This window comes from Halichoerus grypus, chromosome 12 (genome assembly GCF_964656455.1).
Source record: "Halichoerus grypus chromosome 12, mHalGry1.hap1.1, whole genome shotgun sequence".
NCBI lineage: Eukaryota > Metazoa > Chordata > Mammalia > Carnivora > Phocidae > Halichoerus > Halichoerus grypus.
Window position 1 is genome coordinate 32,307,716 of NC_135723.1, and position 21,612 is coordinate 32,329,327.

At 35.7% G+C, this 21,612-nt stretch overlaps 1 protein-coding gene across 2 annotated transcripts in view; it reads right to left on the reverse strand.

Moving 5' to 3' along the window:
- Positions 1-716: 716 nt before the first annotated feature.
- The window catches only part of SLC25A40 (solute carrier family 25 member 40), a 51,867-nt gene continuing 30,971 nt past the window's right edge, over positions 717-21,612 (reverse strand). For both annotated transcript variants that reach the window (XM_036106278.2, XM_078059211.1), the window contains 7 exons: positions 14,890-14,957; positions 12,677-12,801; positions 11,678-11,851; positions 8,569-8,678; positions 7,377-7,458; positions 2,760-2,840; positions 717-2,369 (listed from right to left, as the gene is read on the reverse strand). In XM_036106278.2, the coding sequence (XP_035962171.1) occupies positions 2,257-2,369; positions 2,760-2,840; positions 7,377-7,458; positions 8,569-8,678; positions 11,678-11,851; positions 12,677-12,801; positions 14,890-14,957 (753 nt within the window). In that variant the 3' untranslated portion in view covers positions 717-2,256. The remainder of the gene's footprint in view (positions 2,370-2,759; positions 2,841-7,376; positions 7,459-8,568; positions 8,679-11,677; positions 11,852-12,676; positions 12,802-14,889; positions 14,958-21,612) is intronic.

The window sequence follows — 21,612 nt, forward strand, 5'->3', positions numbered from 1 at the left end:
AACTTGAGCTGGCCACGGAAAAGATCGGAGATGTCAAGTGATAGGTTAAAATTTATTTAAAAAGTTTATTTTGGAAAAAAAATTAAAACCTGATACACTAAACTTTCCCATATCCCTGGAATTCATGCTCCAGAAAGAGGGAAGAATTTAAAGGAGTCATGTGATTAAATAAGCATAGTGAATAGTTTCCTAGAAATAAAAAATTTATTTTAACTTCATATCTACTTGTTCAAAAAGTCAAATGTGTATTATATGGAAGGTAGCAAACATGTAAAACTTGCATTTCTTTTTTAAAAATATACACATAAGGAAGTAAATGTATTTGTTAGAAAATTTCACGTAGATCGAAACTATTTGCTTTCAGAAACATGACCAAGAATATAATTTCTAGCCAAGTGCTTTTCAGTTGCTACTATTTTTTTTGTTTAAATAAAGCATTAATGCTTCTTTACCACTTAAGTATAAAGAAAGCTTCAATTCACCCTTTTCATCCAGATACATGGCTGTAATATGTACTAGAAAAGCTACTAGGGAATTAGATTTATTTTAGGCATAAATGGTAAGAATTTTCCATAAGTGCAGTCCGTTTTGGGGGTGGAAGGGCGATGGGGATTTCCCTACTGGTTGTTTCTATTAAGTTGAAATATGTGACTGCTTCTTTATAAATTTAAATTTTTCTCTTTTCTACCAGTTACCAAAAAGAAGCATAACAGAACAAAGGTAAATTTAAATTTAATACTGTTAAACAGCACTGTTCAAGATAAACTTTCTTATATAAAATACAGCATTAACATAATGATTTTATATGAAAATATTTAGCTTGAAGCACAGTGATAATTTTAAGAAAGCATAAACATTTATGATTTTATAGATATGTGTGTTAAAAATTTAAGGTAAATCAACACAGGATAAAGTAAACACAAAAGATTACATACAAACCCTATATAGTTTATTTCTGACGAAACTTATGAACTCTTTTCTACTAAAATACAAAATACATAATTCCTCTACCAACACTAGAGATCTGTCACCTAACTATATTACTCTATTTTAGGAAAAAGAAAAACAACTTCACATTGTCATAGCATACACACAGACTGCAATAAAGTGCTTTTTCTTATAGGATATAGATCCTGAGAAAATAAATCAAAAACAAAAATAACAGAACATTTCCGTCCGTCCAGCATAGTCCTGTTTCATTCCTACAGCCACGAGCTACATTACTGAGCCATTAGCCTGTAGTGAATAAAGCTGTTTCTTCAAGGAAACAGCGGCCTCTTCAGTCTCTTGATGTAGCATACTAACATGAGATATGTACAATCAAGGGACATTGTGGAAGTACTTGTGGCTTATATTGTGTTAATCTCAGTGTTGTTAGAAGAAGACAATACGTGTGACCTTGAGAGCTCCACAAACAGTGATACCTGGATTCCAAGACGGCTGAAACCAGGGCCCTTCCCAGGCTGAAACGTTCTTTTTACCACTCTAAATATAATGCACACCCAAGATTCACTGTGCCAAACATTTAACGCAATCAGTAAAGACTCCTTCTCTCTTGTAGAAACAGTAGATAATACAGAGTCTTTAGTCACCAAAAGTATCTTTATCACATAAACAGTTATATTCTGGTTCATAAAGATAAAACAGCCATACCTTTAGGCGGAGAAATCCTAATACAGGTGAAGCCTTATCACAGCAAGAGGAGGTGTAAAATAAAACAAAAAACTAATGCATTTGAATTAAAGAAAATCTAACAGGTAATTAGATAAATGCGAATAATGTTATTTAAAGACTGCCATCTATTATCTACTTTATTGGAATACTTAAATATCTATGTGCATGATTTAAGTGTGTGTTAGAGACAGGCATTTTTCTTCTAGACTCTGAACATCATTCAGCACACAATTCAAAATGTTCTGATGTATCTGACACATTCCCAATGACGTTATACCGAAATCTATAATAAACTCTCAGAGATTATCACTTTCAGTGCTAAGGAATAATTTTTCTTTTCTTTACAGGAACATTTAATGGTGTGACTTCTGGAGTATCTTTTTCAATATCTCAAAAATCAGACTAACAATTTATTTTAAAATTAGGATTATGATTCAGAGGCAAAGTAGAAATTACTGCTCATTTAAATTATAAGAAAGAAATATATAAAATAATTTTAAGATAATGGTGAAAGAATTCTTGCCTAAGAGTCTCCATCTTATTATTTGGCTTTGGTTGTTAATTCAAGTTGAAACAGCATCACTAGTATTGTTGTCTTCGAGCATTTTGCTTTTGGAAAAAAGCCTTCCCAAATTCATAGGTACTGATCATAATAGCACAAGCAGGAGCAATTTTAATTAAACGGGGAATGAGGCCTGAAAAGAGAATAGAAAAAAAATCAGAACAAATTTTACCTTATGTTTAAAAAATGTAATTTTTAAAAAAGATTTTATTTATTAGACAGCGAGAGAGCATGCGCATGCATCAGCAGAGGGAGAGGGAGAGGGAGAAGCAGACTCCCAGCTGAGCAGGGAGCCCGACGCCAGGCTCCATCCTGGAACTCCAGGATCATGACCTGAGCTGAAGGCTTAACTGACTGAGCCACCCAGGCGTCCCTAAGATGTTTGCCTTAATATCATAAATGTGGTATGTTTTCATAAATGGGGAATGTTTTCAATAATTTCCTGCTTAAAGTTAATTTAGGAAGATGACAGATGTAAAAGTAACCATTTTATTCAACAATTTGGTAAAGCACGTATTTTTACCTGTAAATAATCCTGCAAATCCATTCTTAGCAACAATGTTCTTCATGATAGTCCAGGTTGACATAGGCAAAGGCATAGAAACTAAATGTTAAAGAAATGATACATTATAAATTATCACTTAATAACTTCTAATACACATAATACACATAAAAATGTTTATGACCTTTGGGCGTGTATAATCATTATAATAAGAACAGATCTATTCACCTAAAATTTACCCAAAATCTTATTTCTAACAATTGGATTCATTAAAAAGAAGAATTAGAAAAAGGTCTTAACTTTAAGGTGTATACAACTGGATATAATCAAGGACGAATATGCAGATGGATTCTCTGAATTAAGTTTCTTAAGCTTGGTGGTGGGTAGTATCCTTTATACATATTTCCATGCCTTAAAATGAAAAATTTAAAAGATGTGTAGAAATTTTCATGGGGTTCCCAAAGCCAAACAGAAGCCCTGATAACCATTTTTCATTAAATTTTTATTGCACATCTTTAAAAAAAATGTTTTTTTCCTAAGAAGTTATGAAAAGAATAGCTCATTCTCCCTAGGGAGGTCTGTCTGCCTTTATTAAAACCTTTCTGAATAGATGTGCCAGTCTCTCTCTTTTTTTTAAAGTTTATTTATTTGACAGAGGAGAGACACAGTGAGAGAGGGAACATAAGCAGGGGGAGTGGGAGAGGGAGAAGCAGGCTTCCCGCAGAGCAGGGAGCCCGATGCGGGGCTCAATCCCAGGACCCTGGGATCATGACCTGAGCCAAAGGCAGACGCTTAATGACTGAGCCACTCAGGCGCCCCTAGATGTGCCAGTCTTGATATAAATTATATCAATCTTGTCTCCTCCAAAGGGCAGACTTAGCCTTTTTTTAAAACAAAATTCTGCATTTTTATAAAATTTGGTAAAAAAAGTATTTCAAACTGTACAGTCACTAGAAGTACATTTGGCATCTCCAGCCTTTAATTAACAGTAACGTCTCTCTTATTTGCAGCCACTCAAATATCTGAAAGTAAAAAACTATTTTTTAAAAACAACAAAAATAGATGTCACTGATGTTCAAACATACAGCTATGAATGAGCTATTCACGCACAAAGTTTACTTACCTTCATTTTACACAGTGATTCTAAGCAGCTGCCTTAGGCCACAGATTACTAGATGCAGTAAGTACAAAAGGAGTCTGCTAGGAAGCAGGCACACTACCACGTGAACACTGTGACCGCTGACACACTGAGGTTGTCAAAGTCTTGGTTTGAGATCAGCTGGGTGAGAGGCAAACACTGCTACAGTAGCCTCATCAGCTGCTCAGAGCTGCATTTATAAGACTATGATAGTCCATGTGAACGTGGATGACAGCTCTGAGTCCTTCAGAAAGATTAAGCTATGTATTATTTAGCATGCCCAGGGAAAAAAAGAAAAGGTTGGAGAAAGCTTTCAAAAATGGCTTTTTAGAATTTTACCACTTAATGGCATGGGCTCATTATCTCAAATCTCATTTGTAGAAATACCAGATTCCCTGACCCATGAAGATAAATGAGGCTTTGTGATTTATTTAGGATGCTATATGATCAATATAAATCTGTAACATAAAAGATAATAACTATACTATAGCAATCCAACAGGAAGGAGACATTTTTGAAACCAAGAACAAAGTATTTATGAATGAAATTTAGTTAATGACAAAAATTTTATATTACAAGTCGGCAACTTCTTAATGCTTAAATTATTCCATTTACATTTTGGAAACAAATAGTGAAAGAAAGGAAGCCAAGTAGCCAGGTATTTCTGATACTGTAGAATTCAAGACCCAAAGTGGTCCCTATTTAAACAGCAGGGTACAGTCAGTGTAGAAGAGAATGGACAGAAAGCATTACCAGCTGAAGGTAAGCCCAGGTCACACTCTAATCGAATCTCCAAAGTATCTCCTGCCAAAAGTTCCAACACTCTAGAGCTATGCCTACAGGTAATAAGTAACTTCTTACATTGTAAGGAAACACTGTTTGGTTATTTCATATTTCAAGCATAGACAACAATAAAAAAAACACTTATTTACTGACCATCCACATTTATCAAATCCTAGCAATTGTACAGCAAATATATTCCCTCTCAGTATTCTTCTTCCTATCTCCTGAGAGGTAACCACTCTTGTCTTTCTTTTTTCCTTTATCTTTCTCATGCTTCTGTTTAAACTTTATTACATCTGAACATATCCATAAATAATATATACTCTTGCTTCTCATGCTCTTAAACTTTGTATAAATGCTATCACACTGCACATTTATACGTTAGGATTATCTATATTGGCAAGTACAGCTATATTTGATTTATTTTTTATATGGATTATCACAGTTTGCCCATTTCCTTGCCAGGGACTATTCTGGTGATTTCTACCTTTTTGGGATTAAGAATGCTTGTACACGCGCAGACGTTTCTCTAGGGCACATATCAAAGGTGGAACTGCTTGTTCAAAGAGTCTTTCTTGAGACTGCCAGATTATTTTCCAAATTTAAGACTCACCTGCCCGGCATGAGCATTCCCACCAACAACCCAGTGCATATCAAATGTCCTCTCACTGCCCTTGTGGTTGGCATTGTCCTCATGACTACTAAGATGGAGCTTTTCTTCACAAATTTGTCACATATAACCATTTTTTAATGGTTTTAAAATTTCTGTTGAAGTATTTAAAATACTGAATATGTTCATAGAAAAAAACTTGAACTGTCGAAAGCAGGTGGATCTGAGCTAGGTTTAAAAAGCTGAAAGGTGACATTAAATTTTTTTAAATTATAAATGATGGACTCATAAGTGAGGAAATAGTTATCTCTATTATGAAATCTGGCACTCACTACATCCTAATATGTTTCTTTTCCATTACATCATGAGCTGTTTGAGGACTTAGAGATGGCCTCACTAGTCTGTATAGACCAGCATGGTGCACTCGAATCAGGAGTCGACTAATGGGTGGAAGACATGGTCAAAGTGCGCTGCTACAGAGATCATATTCTTACAAGGAACTCAGCATCATTCTCTATAGAACACTTCTTATTTTTCTTTTTGCTTAGAGATAATGGATTTGGTGTAGCTGAGCTACAGAGTGGAGAAAGCCTCCACTCTTTGGTGGGGTAAATAATATATGATAAAATGAGAAAAAATATGGGCTGTTTATCACTCAAATCAGAAGTGTAGTTTGCAGGAAAAGCGTATCTTGCTAAATATACCTGGTTCGTAGCTGAAGCAGAGTAACAGGTAAAAGTGACCAATGATAATCATACGAAATTAAGACCTAAGGCTTATTTAAGGTTTCTCCTTTGGGGTTTATTGGAGAAACACTAGAAGAAAGCCAGTTGATAGGTAAGAGTTGAATCTAGCGAAAGAAGATGCCTCCTTGACGCCAGTCTCAAGGGGGATGTACAATCACTATCACCTAGGGAACATTTTCAGAATACACAAGTTAGAGCCCCAGATTAGGTCTATTAAATGACAGTCCATTGGCGGTGGTGCCCAACCTTAGATGTAATGAAAAAGCACCCCAGGTGCCTCCAGTTAAGTGGCTCTCAAACCTTAGCATCAGAATCTAACTGTAGAGATTCCCATCTTTTCCCTCACTATCACCATGAGTCATGAATCACACCAAAGAGCATATTCCTACTATATTAAACACTTCACATAATATTGAGGAAACAGGAATTCTGATGAGTTGGGAGAATAAAACAAAATAATTTTGAACTATCAGGGGAGAATAGATAAGCTGAGGCAGCTAGAAGGGTCCCACCCAAAACGGAAGTGGTAAGAACCCTGATAATAAACTTTGTTACTTTCCAGGTTTTAGTTAGCTCCTATTACAAGAATGGACTAGGAGTCTGGAAGGTCAAGGACAAAGTAGTCACTAATATTCATCAGATTCAGTTGTTTGTAAACAGTGTTTCTTTCAACAATTATAATACCTATTTATTTTACTTGTATGCAGAATATGCTGGTGGGTTTGAACACCAGAACAATTTATTAACATTATTATAATAGATTTGTCAATCACGAGGTTAAATGATACATTTTTGTAATAGATAATTTCCAAAGGATTTGCCACACTTTCTATAGATAATAAATAATGACAGAAGGAATCTAGCAGAAGCACCTTAGAGTGCACTTTTGTTCTAGAAGAAATTACAGGTTATAAAGAGGTAAACACAGGATAACAGGTAGGAAAAAAACGTATCAAAAGGAAGGGAAGCTAAAAAACGTTAAGAATGAAATGTATACAACAAACTAATGAAACAAAACACACCAAGAGAAAAAGGGTTCCCACTAACTTCCTATCTGTCACCCTAATTTGTCTAGATTTATTTGAAAGAATAGTTATCTAATATAGTACGTAGTTTTCTCTTTAGCAGGTATAAGACTTAACTGATGGCAGGCAAAATATATAGATTTTTAAATTTCTTAAGTTTTGAAGGGGGTTGAGAGTATTTTTTTCTCTGGGCATTCCATTCTAACAGTATATTAGTTTCAGTTAAAGCAGCAGAGGAAAAAAAATCTTATTTTTCTTATTTAGATAGTCCCATCTGGAAAGAAAAACAAAAACAATCATGGCATCTTGAAAATGTTTTAAATTACTTAAACTTACTTTTATGACTTTCATATGTCCAAAGTTGAGTCTGCTTTTGTGTTTTTACCACATCGAATGGCAAAGTTGCAACAGCTGCAAACTATCAAAAAGTACAATTAATTTAAATCTACCTTTAAATTTTTTCTTAATATTTTTATATTCTTCTAAGTAGCACATTATTGAAGGATAAAGAATGGAATCATAACTAAACTGAAACTTAAGATGAAACCAGACATATTCAAAGAGAAGTTTTCATTTGGTTCCAGTAGGTCAGCACCTCACTCTAGGTCATCATAAATTCATTTTGTAAGTATGTGGAAATAAGAAAACTCTGTGGCCAAGATCATGATGATATGAACCTGCATAAAAGACCACTACACAGCTTTACATTATGTGGAGGAGTGGAAACAGTGAACTCTCTACTACCTAAAAATGGTCATTTGAGATTCCTCCCTTCTGACTCTAATTTCTGTTAAAATTCTTTGTTTTTTTCTTTTTTTTTTCTGTTAAAATTCTTCTAAGAAATACTTAGCCAAAATGTTCCCAAAGAAACGAATTAGCAGCAGAGGATGAAATGACTTCTACTCAATCTGATTATATATATGAAATAACAAACACTCCATGAAATATTACCTAACCAGATCTACTGGCATTAATTTAATGAACAAATTGACAAATATTTGGTAAATAATAAAGCACTAATTAAAATATTACCATAGCTGTAATGATCTAACAAATCAAAAATTTTCAGAAAAACATAATGTATTTGTAATATAATAAAAACATAGACACAAAGTACATTTAAAAATATTTAGTGGCTAGGGGTGCCTGGGTGGCTTAGTCTGTTAAGTGTCTGCCTTCGGCTCAGGTCATGATCCCGGAGTTCTGGGATCGAGCCCCGCATCGGGCTCCCTGCTCAGCAGGGAGTCTGCTTCTCCCTTTCCCCCTCCTCCCACTCATGCTTGCTCTCCCTCTCTCTCTCTTTCCCTCTCTAAAATAAATAAATAAATAAAATCTTCAAAAAATAAAATATCTAGTGGCTAAATAATTTCCTCAAAATAGGATAGTCAATACTTAGAAAATTTTTAAAGCAGTGCAGCCCAAAAGTGATACCTCAATAGATATGAAATGCTATATAATCTTTCATTGTGTTTTAATAAGACAATTACCGTTATTCTGGAATATTAACAAGAAAAGAATATCAACTTACAGAACCAGACAATGCCCCTGAAGTAAAGTTGATCATAAATGTTGGTTCATATAAACCAGATTTCGCACACAACCACTTCTTTAAAACTTCATAGTTATACCAGTACATTGCTATAAAAACAGAAAATGAAATGAACACATAATTTAGAAGTGAAATGGGGACTTTAAGTATATAAGGTTATATATTAAAGGAAAAGGGAAAGTCTAACCCTGATACATCCTACTTTCTGCTTGGACACACATACTAGGTGAGACTGAAAAATTCAAAGAAAAAAAATGGAACCAAGTCCTCAGATATATTCTAGCAGCCTTATAAACAAATATACCACAGTAAAGTAGGACTTTAATTCTAAAACCTGACAAGGACAATAGAAGAAAGGACAACTATAATTCAATCTCATTCATTAACACAGGTATAAAAATTCTTAAAAAAAAAGTAACCAAACCCAGAAGTATTTCATAAAACATCATATACTATGACTAAATTGGGTTATCATAAGAGGAATGCAAAGGTAGTAAATGTTAACAAACCCTTTAAATGCGAAACACCACATTAAAAGAATCATGGGATCATCTAAAATTGATGGAAAAGCATTTCATAAAATTCAACCCATTTTCATTTTTAAAGCAAAGCAATTTCTTCGAAACCTTGAGATAAAAGGAAATTCCCTTAACTAGAAAAAGGATATACATCAAGAACCCTTAGCAAAAGTAATTAATGGTGAAACAGAATTATTTCCTTAAGAATGAGAAAAATGACAGGGATGCAACATCATTGCTATTATTCAAAACTGTCCTAGGAAGCATAGTAAGATACGAAAAAAATAAAAGCTCTGTTAATTAAAAATGAAGAAACAAAATAGTTACAATTTATATATTTATGTCTATATAGGAAATCCAAAAGATAGGCAAAGTAAAATTAATAATAGTTTTAAAAGTAGCTGAATATTAAATATAATCTAACACAGGAAAATTAATTTTAACACTGCACTGGCCTAAGATTTGGAATTTTTATTTTAATAGAGCTTTTAAAATAGCTACCAAAATTGGAGGTGGGTGTAACTATAAATAAATCTTAAAAAAAAAAAAAGGTTATATATAGTATTTATGAAGAAAAATTTAAAACTCTACTAAACACACTTTAAAGAAAAATTATATAATAGAGATGACATTCTTGGGGAAAAAATAAGGTCACATCAAGATTTTTAATGATGCACCAGTAGTTGAGAGAACAGCAGTATCAGCACAGGCTCAGACACACTGGCCAGCAGGACAGGTGCACGCATACGTGAAGCTCTGACGGGTAGCCCTGCAAATCCCTGGAGCAAGCGTGGTGATTCATAAATGATCTGGGACAACCATCCATCCATATGGGGGGGGATAAAGTTGAACATTTATCTCAGTTCTTAACTGCAAATCAATTATGGATAAATGGCCAATGAAATGGTGCGCAACCTCATCAACAGGCAGGCAAATATAAGTTAAAGTGAGATACCACTTTAAATTACTAGAGAAACAAAACTTAAGAGCTTTGACAGTAAAAGTACTAGTGAGGGTATGAAATGAAGGAACAGGAAGCTGGTAGGTGTACTGATCTATATAGTCACTTTAGAAAAGAATCTGACATTATGTAATAATTAAAATGTATATATTTATGTGAACTAGCAAATTGAATACTGGAGAAATCCTTGTATGTGTACACGAAGAGTCTATTAAAAATATTCACAATAGCACTTTGTTTACTCATAAATGAGTAAAAATGAAAAAAAAGTTTCACATAAAAACAAAAATGAAACTTAAGATTTTTGAGTAAAATAAGCATTTTTTAAAGCTCAAAAATAGGGGCGCCTGGGTGGCTCAGTGGGTTGGGCGTCTGCCTTTGGCTCAGGTCATGATCTCCAGATCCTGGGATTAGCCCTGCATCGTGCTCCCTGCTCAGTGGGGAGCCTGCTTCTCCCTCTCCCTCTGCTCCTCCCCCTGCCTGTGCTCTTTCTCTCTTGCTCTGTGTCAAATAAATAAAATCTTAAAAAAAAAAATAAAGCTCAGAAATAGGCAAAACTAAGTAACATACTGTTTGGCAATAATACACATGTAAAACTATTCTTTAAAAATCAAATGAAGATGAAGTTCAGTACAGTGGTTACCACTGGAGATGTTGACAGCGGAGCTGAATGAATATATGTGGTTTCATGATTTAAAAAATTGCAGTGTTCTCGTTCAGAGATTGAATGGTGACCTCACAAGTGTTCGTTTTATTAATATACTTCATAATTTATACTACGTTACTTCTTATGTGTCAAATATCATATAGTAAAAAAATGAAGAAAAATAACTGGCCTAGGAATCTGTATTTTTAAATCACATAACTAAACACAAAAGGCTGAAGAGGAATACTAATGGAAAGGGCAAGATGCATAGAGATGTGAAGAGAGCACAAGAAAAGGATTAATTCGAAGGGGAAAAAAAAGGAATTTTGAAGCATGCACATTTTATAAGTTATTTGTTAGTTTTGCACTTTTTCATGATTTTCTCCCTCCTTCACAATTCAATAATTAGCACAATCTCCTCTCTGATTTATAATAGTATTTTACAGGATACTCATTTAAAGGGGAAGATTTTTATCTCTAATAACTGAAAAAGTAGAAATCAATATAATTCACAGGAGCTCTTAAACATTTTATATTTTGATTTGTAGTAGTTCACTTACCTTAGTAATTATCGCATTTAGGGTAATGTTAAAGGTAGTCTGTTTTATCTAAATGTGAATATATACCGATTAATAGCTTTAAAAAAATGAAACAGAAGGAAAACAGAAAGTCAGGCTTGAATTAGAAACTACTCATCCAATAAAGACTCCTAAAGACATGAGGGCCCAACACTGAACTAGGAATTTGTGGTCACCAAAGAAGATAACTTACCTTTAGCCTTAAAGGGCTTCAAATTTACTTAATTTAAAAGTGATATATATAATGAATCATTGAACACTACATCAAAAACTAATGATGTACTATATGTTGGCTAATTGAATTAAAAAAAATAAAAAAAATAAAAGTGATATATACATAAGACAACGCTACCTAAAATTTAGCAGATACTAAGATAAATCCTACCTGAGAATGGTACATCTCTAAGAACAGTAGGAATCCAGCCCCTCCAAAGGGAAATCCAACCATCTTCAGATACTTTCTTGCTGACAAATCGATGCAATTCTTTGTAAGAAAACTTCTTAGATTGCATCTTGGTTCTAATCAATTCTAATGGACTTATCACAGTTACTGCACCAACTAATATAAACAAGCAAATATAAGAAAACAAAAACAAAGCCATGTACTATGCAAACACACATGCAAAAATATTTCATGCATTTTATATATATATCTTTCATTCTGAAATGTCTGCAAACCTTAAAATCAAATATCTAATGATGCCAACATATTGGTGCACATTTTTTTTCCTTGATAAAGGTATTTCTTAAAAGCCTGCTTTCATATAACTTATTCTTTCTGGTTTCAACTCTTTGTTTTTAAGATTTTATTTTTTTTTAAGTAATCTCTACACCCAGCATGGGGCTCGAACTCACAACCCCAAGGTCAAGAGTCGCGTGCTCCACCAACTGAGCCAGCCAGGCACCCCTGGTTTCAACTCTTTCACGAGCAGTTCCAGAAATATTACACATCAATTAAACTACTATAAAACCTCACTCCCACAGCACAGAGAAAAATATCTTTCTGCACAGATGCAAATTTCCTTCTCATTAAACTCTGAATCCCAGAGTTATCTATAAGGAAAAGGATTCAGGACTTGGGCATCAATTTGACATCAACCTGACATCTGATATCTGACATCTGATGTCATTCTAAAATCTAGAATCTAAAGTCTAAACTCTCTGTCCAAGATTCAATAGGGATGGGTTGATTCCATCTTATACTGATGGCAATCGCTACATACTATATGACTTCTAGAGTATAGGTATTAACAAATTAGTACAAGCTACAATGCAAAATGTACCAACACTCTGCATTTTCTACAAAATTATCTGTGACTGTCAAAATTGTAAAAGAAGTTTTAAACAGAAATCAAAATGAAAATACAGTAAGTTTATGACTTACATCTGGCAACAATTCCGGCAATAATTGGTATATGACTTTCATTTTCTCCTAATTTTGATCTCAGGAGAGCAGATAATTGATCATAGCAGGTAAAATAAATAACTGTGGCAGGAACTGCCATCACTCTGTTAGAAAAACACCAACAAAAAGATTTATACAAAACTGTCAAAAGGCTTAAATGTATTATTATTAAATATAAGCTAATATCCTTATATTGTATATAAGCTGAAAACCATAACAAATCAGCCAATGAGATCGATTTTTCTTTTATTTTAAAATTATTAGTGTTTAATTTAGGCAACAAAAAGATGTACAATAGTATCTGCCCTATAGAAGTTTAGAGTCTAGCTGTAAAGATAAGTTACAGAGCACTTGCTCAGGTCATAAATAGGAAAAGACTAAAGACTACCTCCTGGATTTGTTCTATTGTTTCTGGTCTCCCAAAAATCTTCCTTCCTAATCACATTCACTGTAATATGAAAATCCCTGAAGTAAAAAATACAAGAGCATTTGTAAAATATTTTTGAACTTTGGACAGAGCATCATATCTGCTTGTATCTAGAAATAAATTACAATTAATGTTGCCAGAATATATATAGTTTTGAGGAAATTCCAGTGACATATTCTTTCAAATGAAATCATCAAAAGGGAATTATTAATAAAATTAAACACAAAGTTGCAGGCACTGTCATGTTATACATATTAATACCACAAGAAACCAGTTTATGTTTATGGTCTGACTAAGGGACATTCACAGACCATACTTTGAAATGCCTAATGTTCCATAGTGAAGTCTGATGATGAGAATTTAGAAATAGAATTGACTGCCGGTCTTGGATCAGCCACTAACTTGATAACCTTAGGCACTGTTTAAAATGTATGCCTCAGGGGCGCCTGGGTGGCTCAGTCATTAAGCATCTGCCTTCGGCTCAGGTCATGATCCCGGGGTCCTGGGATCAAGCCCCGCATCGGGCTCCCTGCTCAGTGGGAAGCCTGCTTCTCCCTCTCCCACTCCCCCTGCTTGTGTTCCTTCTCTCGCTGTCTCTGTCAAATAAATAAAATCTTAAAAAAAAAAAAAAAGTATGCCTCAAAGTGACTAATTGCTCCACAAAAAAGATACATTAAAAAGAAATGAAGCAAAAAAAGGTATTACTTGGGATTTTTACATTCAGCCTTACTAGTTTATCATATTAACTCACATAATAGCTAGTTAGTAGAGAACTTAAATTATCCAAAGAAGGGAAAGTATATATGTCACAGTATCTCTTATTATTTTTGTAAAACAAACAAAAAAGTAACACCAAGTTCTTAATTTCTGAAAATGAAAAAAAAATTACGCTTGTGCACCAAAGACTTACCACAGCAGGCCTGGTTGCTCAAGTCTTCTTTATCTTCAGGGGGACCTTTTGCATGATTGACCTTTGGCCAATTCCAAGGAATGTAGCCCTTGGAATATTCCATATAATAAGGGTTTTTTTTGGTATGTCTGGAGCACAAAATCAACTTGTCTAGGTTGTTTTGTGCAAATGATGTGACTTTGGTAAACCTTTGCTTTTTTTTTTTTTTTTAAAGATTTTATTTATTTGACAGAGAGAGAGCACACATAGGCAGAGTGGCAGGCAGAGGGAGAAGGAGAAGCAGGCTCTCTGCTGGTGGGGCTCGATCCCAGGACCCCAGGATCATGACCTGAGCCGAAGGCAGCCGCTTAACCGACTGAGCCACCCAGGCGCCTCTAAACATTTGCTTTCTTTTGGGGGGTCTGGGTCTTGGTAATCACAGGTGATCACAAAGAAAGAATCTGCCTATGTCATCAATCCCCAATATAAGCACCAGACTCTGCCATCAAACACTTTGCACATGCCACTGCAGTTCAATGCTGGAAGAATAAGCCTGTCCTATGGGATGTCGCCGGAGGGCTCTGGAAGCCTTATGCCTGCCTGGTCAGCTACTCTTGTGCCTTTTCCTTTCCTGATTCTGCTTTGTAGCCTTTCGTTGTAATAAGTCACAGACATGAGTATAACCTTCTTTAGGTCCTGTGAGTCCTTCTAACAAATCATCAAATGTGTGGGTGGTTGTGGGACTCACAAAACAATGCTTCAGAAAATGAAAAAGTCCCAATATTATAAATGCACAATTTTATCCAACCATGCCACTTATAAGGCAAAACAAACAGCAACCATCATTTAGTGAGAAAATATTAAATTGCAACTTACAAGGTAGGGGGAAGGCCACTCCACAGGGATTTAATGCCCTCATTTCGAACAATTTTCAAAAAGGCATCCTAAAATTATAATAGAAAATAGTAGTCAAAATATATCCTTGAACCGGATATATAAACTTTTTGATAAATGATTGGTACTTTTATTCTTTCAAGCATTTATTTCCAAAATGTGAGCTTCTCAGATTTATGTTATATCCATTCTTAAAAAAAAAAAAAAAATTTTCCTCAACTTTCAAATACAAGTAAAACATTTCTGAATGATACTTGCTGTTCACAGAATAAAATTTATGTTACTCAGCTATAGAGTATTCTACTTAGGGCTTAGATGCCGAGTTTTTAAGGGATTATTATAAAAAGGAAATTGAGTAATGGCAGAGAATAGGTCAGATTAACTCTCTTGACCAACTACAGAATCTGAGAAAAAATTATTTAAACCCAGTACTTGAAATCTCTGGAGAGGAATCAAACTGCAGGTAAAAATCAGTGGGAAGTCTGTTGTTAAAAGACAAAGAGCAAGGAGTGAGATTTGCAAATTTGCAGCTTTTGTCTGTAGAAGTGGCAAAGAACAGCACATTTACTTGCTTGAGATGGCAAACACAGAGTCCAGGCTGACAGAATATTCAGAAACTTATGTAGGAAAAGGAGGCACTACAGAAAGCACAAGCCCCAAAGTTTGCATACAAAATCAGCCACCAAACTTGGCTCACCAATAAATTATGCAATCCCAGAGCAAGACAACAAAGAAAGACAACAACAACAACAAAAAAGCAGCAGCTAAAGGCTGAGTGGAAATTTCAGCTGCAAACCAACACAGGAGAGCCTGACTTTGGAGTGTGAATCCAGCCAAAGTTAACTGCCTTCTAGAACAAAATGGACTCTCTAGAAGAATATAAAAGAAATCCAGAGTTTTTACAATGCATCATTCATAATGTCCACTATACAATCAAAATTCCTAAGACATAAAAAGAAACAAGAAAATGTGCCCATACATAAAGAAAAAGTAGTCAAGAGAAACCAACACTGAAATTTCAGATGATACAACTAGCAAGCAAGAATTCTAAAGGAGCTATTATAAATATATTCAAAGACTTAAAAGATGATATATAGATAATGAATGAACAAATTTGGAATTTCAGCACAGAAATAGTTACCACAAAAAACAGCCAAATGAAAATTCTAAACCTGAAATGAAAAATTCACTAAGTGGGCTTAACAGCAGAAAGGAAACAGCAAGTAGAGTCACTGAACTTGAAGACAGATCTTCAGTCTGAAGGAGGAGGAGGAAAAAGAATGAAGAAAAATATAGAAGCTCAGGGACCTGATGGGAAACATCAAGTGGTAAAACAGGTTTATTTGGAATCATAGAAGAAAAGAGAGAGAACAGGACAGGAAATAACCTACAGAAATGATGGCCAAAAACTTCCCCAAATATGTGAAAGACATCAATTTACAAAGCCCCAAATCAGAAAAGATCCCAAGCAAAATAAAAACAGACAATGAAAACAGAAAAGGAAAAGCAAAACGACAAAACACATCTAGAGAACGGATGAAACAAATGAAGGCTAACTTCTCATAAGACACAGGGAAGGTCCCAAGATGATGTAATGAATGACATGTTTAAGGCACTGAAAAAAACTATGCCAGAATTTTGTATGCTGCCAAAATAGGCTTCAAAAATGCTTGACAAAGACATTTCAGTAGAACAAAAACTGAGAGAAAAACTGCCAAAATACCTGCATGAAAGAAATGCTGAAAAAAAGCTCTTTGGGAAAAAGGTCCATGATGCTACAAAAAGCAACTAAGATCTTCAAAAAAGGAAGGAAGTAAAGAAGAAATGGTAAATATACAGTTATATATGAAAAAAAATTTATTTTTCCCCTTTCTTTTAACTACTTTAAAAGCTATGACTCTTTAAATAAAAAAATTCTAACAGTGAGTTGCGGAATCTGTAATGTACATGAAGCCACAGCACCAAGAAAAAGGACAGAGAGAATGCTGTCAAGAACCATGCGGGGTCTAAGTACATGGACCCTACTTGCAAATTACCATGAGAGCTGGCCGAAGGCAAGAATCTCGGGCTGAAGAGGTAACGGACAGTTTATTACTCACAGGAACAGGAGTAGCCAGAATACCAGCATTTCTGTATCAGTTTCCTGAGCCCCAATTTCCACAGGACACATGAGGGAGTCTGGATGACATTGAACACACAGCGGCCTGCATTACAGCAGGGGAAATCTGACCTGCGGGGACCCAAATCCTCTGTAATGGGAGTGAGGACACCTTCCCTTTGCTCTAGAGGGAGACACTGTATCTTCCAAGGTTATTCACTATACAAACATCCTGGAAAAGATGGCAAGGAATATTAAGGGCAGTCAGCACCTTGCTCACAAGATACGTAGAAACGTGAAAGACTTGGGAGAATTGTCTCCCTAGAGATGGGAATAGAGAAATCAATGTAATATTATAATTCAACTAATCAAAAAGAAGGCAAGAAAGGAGAAGAAAACCAAAAAGCAACAACAGAGGGAGCAAATAGCAAAAAACAAAGATAGGAGACTGATACCCAACCACGTTAGGAAGTCCTTTAAAGGCAAGTACTAAGTTTTCCAATTAAAAATCAGAGATTGTTGGGGCGCCTGGGTGGCTCAGTCGTTAAGCGTCTGCCTTCGGCTCAGGTCATGATCCCAGGGTCCTGGGATCGAGCCCCGCATCGGGCTCCCTGCTCTGCGGGAAGCCTGCTTCTCCCTCTGCCACTCCCCCTGCTTGTTTTCCCTCTCTTGCTGTCTCTCTGTCTCTCTGTCAAATAAATAAATAAACTCTTAAAAAAAAAATCAGATTGTCAGAGAGGGGACTAAAAAAAACAAGGCCCAGCTGTATGTTGTCTTGGAGAAAAAGGGTGGAAAAAGATATACCTTATAAACACTAGGAGAAAGCTGGAGTGGCTGCATTACTATCAGACAAAAGATTTCAAGATAATGAGTATTACCAGTGATAAAAAGAAACACATTTCATTAAAATAAAATGTATCAGAAAAAGGTATCAAGTATAAATGTATATGTCCCTAAAACATGGCTTCAAAACCGATGAAGCAAACCCAAGAGAACTCAAAGCGAAAAGAAACAAACTGTCAATCATAATTGAAGATTTTTATATCCTCTTTCAGTGACTGACAGAATTGAAGAAAAAAATCAGTAAGAATTTAGAAGATCTAAATGAAGTATCAGCCATCCTGACCTGATAGTTTACAGGACACTATATGCCCAACAATTGCAGAATATAGGTTTTTAAAGTGGACATAAAATATTCACCAAGACAGATCATAGTAGGGCCATTAAGCAAAACTCAATAAATTTCAAAAATCTGTAAATTTACAGAGTATATTCCTCTGAGTGGAATAAAAGTAGAAATCAGAAACAATAGGATTCTAGAAAATATCCAATTATTAATAAATTAAATATTACACTTCTAAATAACCATGGCAAAAAAAGAAATTACAAGGGAAATTAGAAAATATTTCAACTGACTGATATTAAAAATTGGGATACATCAGGGGCACCTGGGTGGCTCAGTCATTAAGTGTCTGCCTTCGGCTCAGGTCATGATCCCAGGGTCGTGGGATCGAGCCCCGCATCGGGCTCCCTGCTAGGTGGGGAGCCTGCTTCTCCCTCTCCCACTCCCCTCTGCTTGTGTTCCCTCTCTTGCTGTCTCTCTCTGTCAAATAAATAAATAAAATCTTAAAAAAAAAAAATTGGGATACATCAAATTTAGCGCCCTGAAGGACATAGTTGCCACTTCTGTCCTCAGGACAAGAAAAAAGCTCAACAAACTGAAAAATTAACAACTCCTCTTAGATTTATAAAATAATCGAAGTCACAGGGCAAACTGCTACCCTGAAAACTGGATAAACAGATACAGAGACTCACAGCTTACTAGAGTGGAAGCCTGCAGTTAGAACCAATGTTAATAACTACGCTTTAAATTATACATACAAATTGCTGAAAGCTCAGTGTATATTAACTTGAGGATCAAAAACTGAGGGGGGCCTCCCCACTTTCATGAATTTTAGCTCTATGAGTCCTACCAGATTCTCACTGTGATGATCAGAGAAAAATCTCCTCCTGCTTCCACCAGGGGAAGGGGAAATGTAACCAGTTTTGAAATATACCCCAAACCTGTATTCTCCTTAATAAAGCCTATACTCAAGGGAAAATTATCAGAGCCTAAACCACTGCAGTTTTACCAAAATCTAACCAACCTGGGGCAAGGGAAACACCCAACTCATGTTCCTAAAGAATAAGACCTAATCACAGAACCAAAGAATATTTCTCTTCATACCTAACACCACATCTCTAGGGCTTTTGTAAAACAACAGAGGATCATAGATTTGACGACCCATAAGCCTCAGATTCTGTTTGAGCAGTCTCTAGGGAAACTCAAAGATAACAGGCAAGACAAAAAAGAGGACACCAGAGGGAATTTTATTCTCTGACAACAAAGCTACGACAAGCAGTTAACACAGCCTTACCTGTAATCAGATAAACATTATCACCTGACAATAAAGCTGCATTGACCTCCGTTTTTTTTAACCCAATATAACATGTGTGGCTTTCAACAAAAGAAATTACAAGTATGCTGAAAGGCAAAAAAACACAGTCTGAAGAGACAGAGCAAGTGTCAGAACCAGACTCATATATGGCAGAGATTTTAGAAGTATCAGACTGGGAATCTAAATAACTAAGATGAATACGGTAAGCATTCTACTGGTAGTGTCAGAGGGGCGGGGGAAGAACAGGGAGGAGTGGGATCACCCCACCAGTGTCCGTGCAAACGATAAAGTAAGCCAGAACTCCCTCTCTGCTCTCAGTCTGTTTGGGCTGCTATAACCAAGTACCTTATAGACAACAGAAATTTATATCCCACATTTCTGGAGGCTGGAAGTCCCAGATCAGGGTCTCTGATTTCTTATTGTATCCGTACATGGTCGAAGGGCAAGGACGCTCTGGGCCTCTTCTACAAGGTCATTAATTCCTTAGGTCTCTGCCCTCATGACCTAATCACCTTCAGCTCCACCTCCTAATACTATCACTTCAGGCCGTAGGATTTCAACATATGAATTTTGGGTAGACAAGACACAAACATTCAGATCATAGCACCTGTCTAACAGTAAAGAGGTTCTCCACAACACAGTGTGTCTGTGGATGCTAAGTGAAAAACCTGAACTTCTAGCTACACCCAGCACTAACAAGGTGGCACCCCTCTTCCTCTGAGGTAAGTGTCAAAAAAGCCAGTTAAAACAATGTTTAAATGAGATTCACAATGTAATACGCAAAATTTCCTGGTTTCAATAAAAAAATCACTTGTCATTCAAAGAACCAAGAAGATGTCTAACTAAATGAAAAAAGACAACAGACGCCAACGAGATAGAGTATTAAAATTATCTGACGTAGATTTTAAAGGGGTCAACATAAAAATCACTGAATGATCATTTATGAACACATCCAAAACAAATGAAAAATTAGGAAGCCTCAGCAAAGAAATATACACACAAAAACTCTATAAAGATGAAATTCTAAAGTAACGCATAGAAGGGAGGAAAAATAAAACAGCAAAAGAAAACAAAGAGAAGGGGTGCCTGGGTGGCTCAGTCAGTTAGGCATCTCCCCTTGGCTCAGGTCATGATCCCAGGGTCCTGGGATTGAGCCCCGCATTGGGCTCCCTGCTCGGCGTGGAGTCTGCTTATCCCTCTTCCTCTGACCCTCCTTCCACTCATACTCTCTCACTCCCTCCCTCCCTCTCTCTTTCTCAAATAAAATCTTAAAAAAAAAACAAAACCAAAAAAGGAAATGGCAGGCTGTTAACAATGAGACAACAGGCCCAAAATGGAGTCACTTATGCTAACCCCCACGTCAGCACACTGACATAGTACGTAACCTAACTGCAGTTTCAGCCTCTCCCAAGAACATGACCTTAACCAATGTGTAATTACCAAGTTAGTAGTGAGGTAATCTGCCTGAGAGACCCCCAAATTCCCTCAGAAGATTGTTACATTGCCTGTAACAATCCACTCTTTGCTAGAATAATAACTTTTTTGCCCCACCTTCTTCTGCCTATAAAAGTCCTCCGCCTATAAAGTCTCCTCAGAGCTCCCTTCTACTTGCTAGATGCAATGCCGCCCAAATCATGAATTGTTGAATAAAGCCAATTAGATCTTCAAATTTACTCAGCTGAATTTTGTTTTTTAACGAGGGTTAAGTTCTACAGTACCTGTAACTCTATTAAATATAGTCTAAATACATCAACTAAAGATAAAAACTGACAGAGTAGTTAAAAAAAATGACTCAATTTTATGCTCTTATAGGGGAGCAAAATTTGGCACCACAAAATGCAACTCTTTGGCATGTAGATTATTTTAGGCTGAATATTTTCAAGAAACAGAAGCTTCAGGAAGAACCTTTGACCTTCCCTCTAAGAGTTTACAAAGAGGAACTGCTCTAGGAAGGGAGTTATCACCATAGATAACTATAGTGTAACATAAACTAGGTGTGGTAGGGAGGAAACTGTCTGTTAAAATTCCTGTGTCCCACTGTTTCTGTGTGGCCCAGCACACATCTGTTTGCCAAACATTTACTTTTTCATCTTGCAGTGAATTGTCTTCCTTCCTTGAAACCCCAGACCCTTTCCCCTTTTTAACTGTGGATGACAAATAAACCTCAAC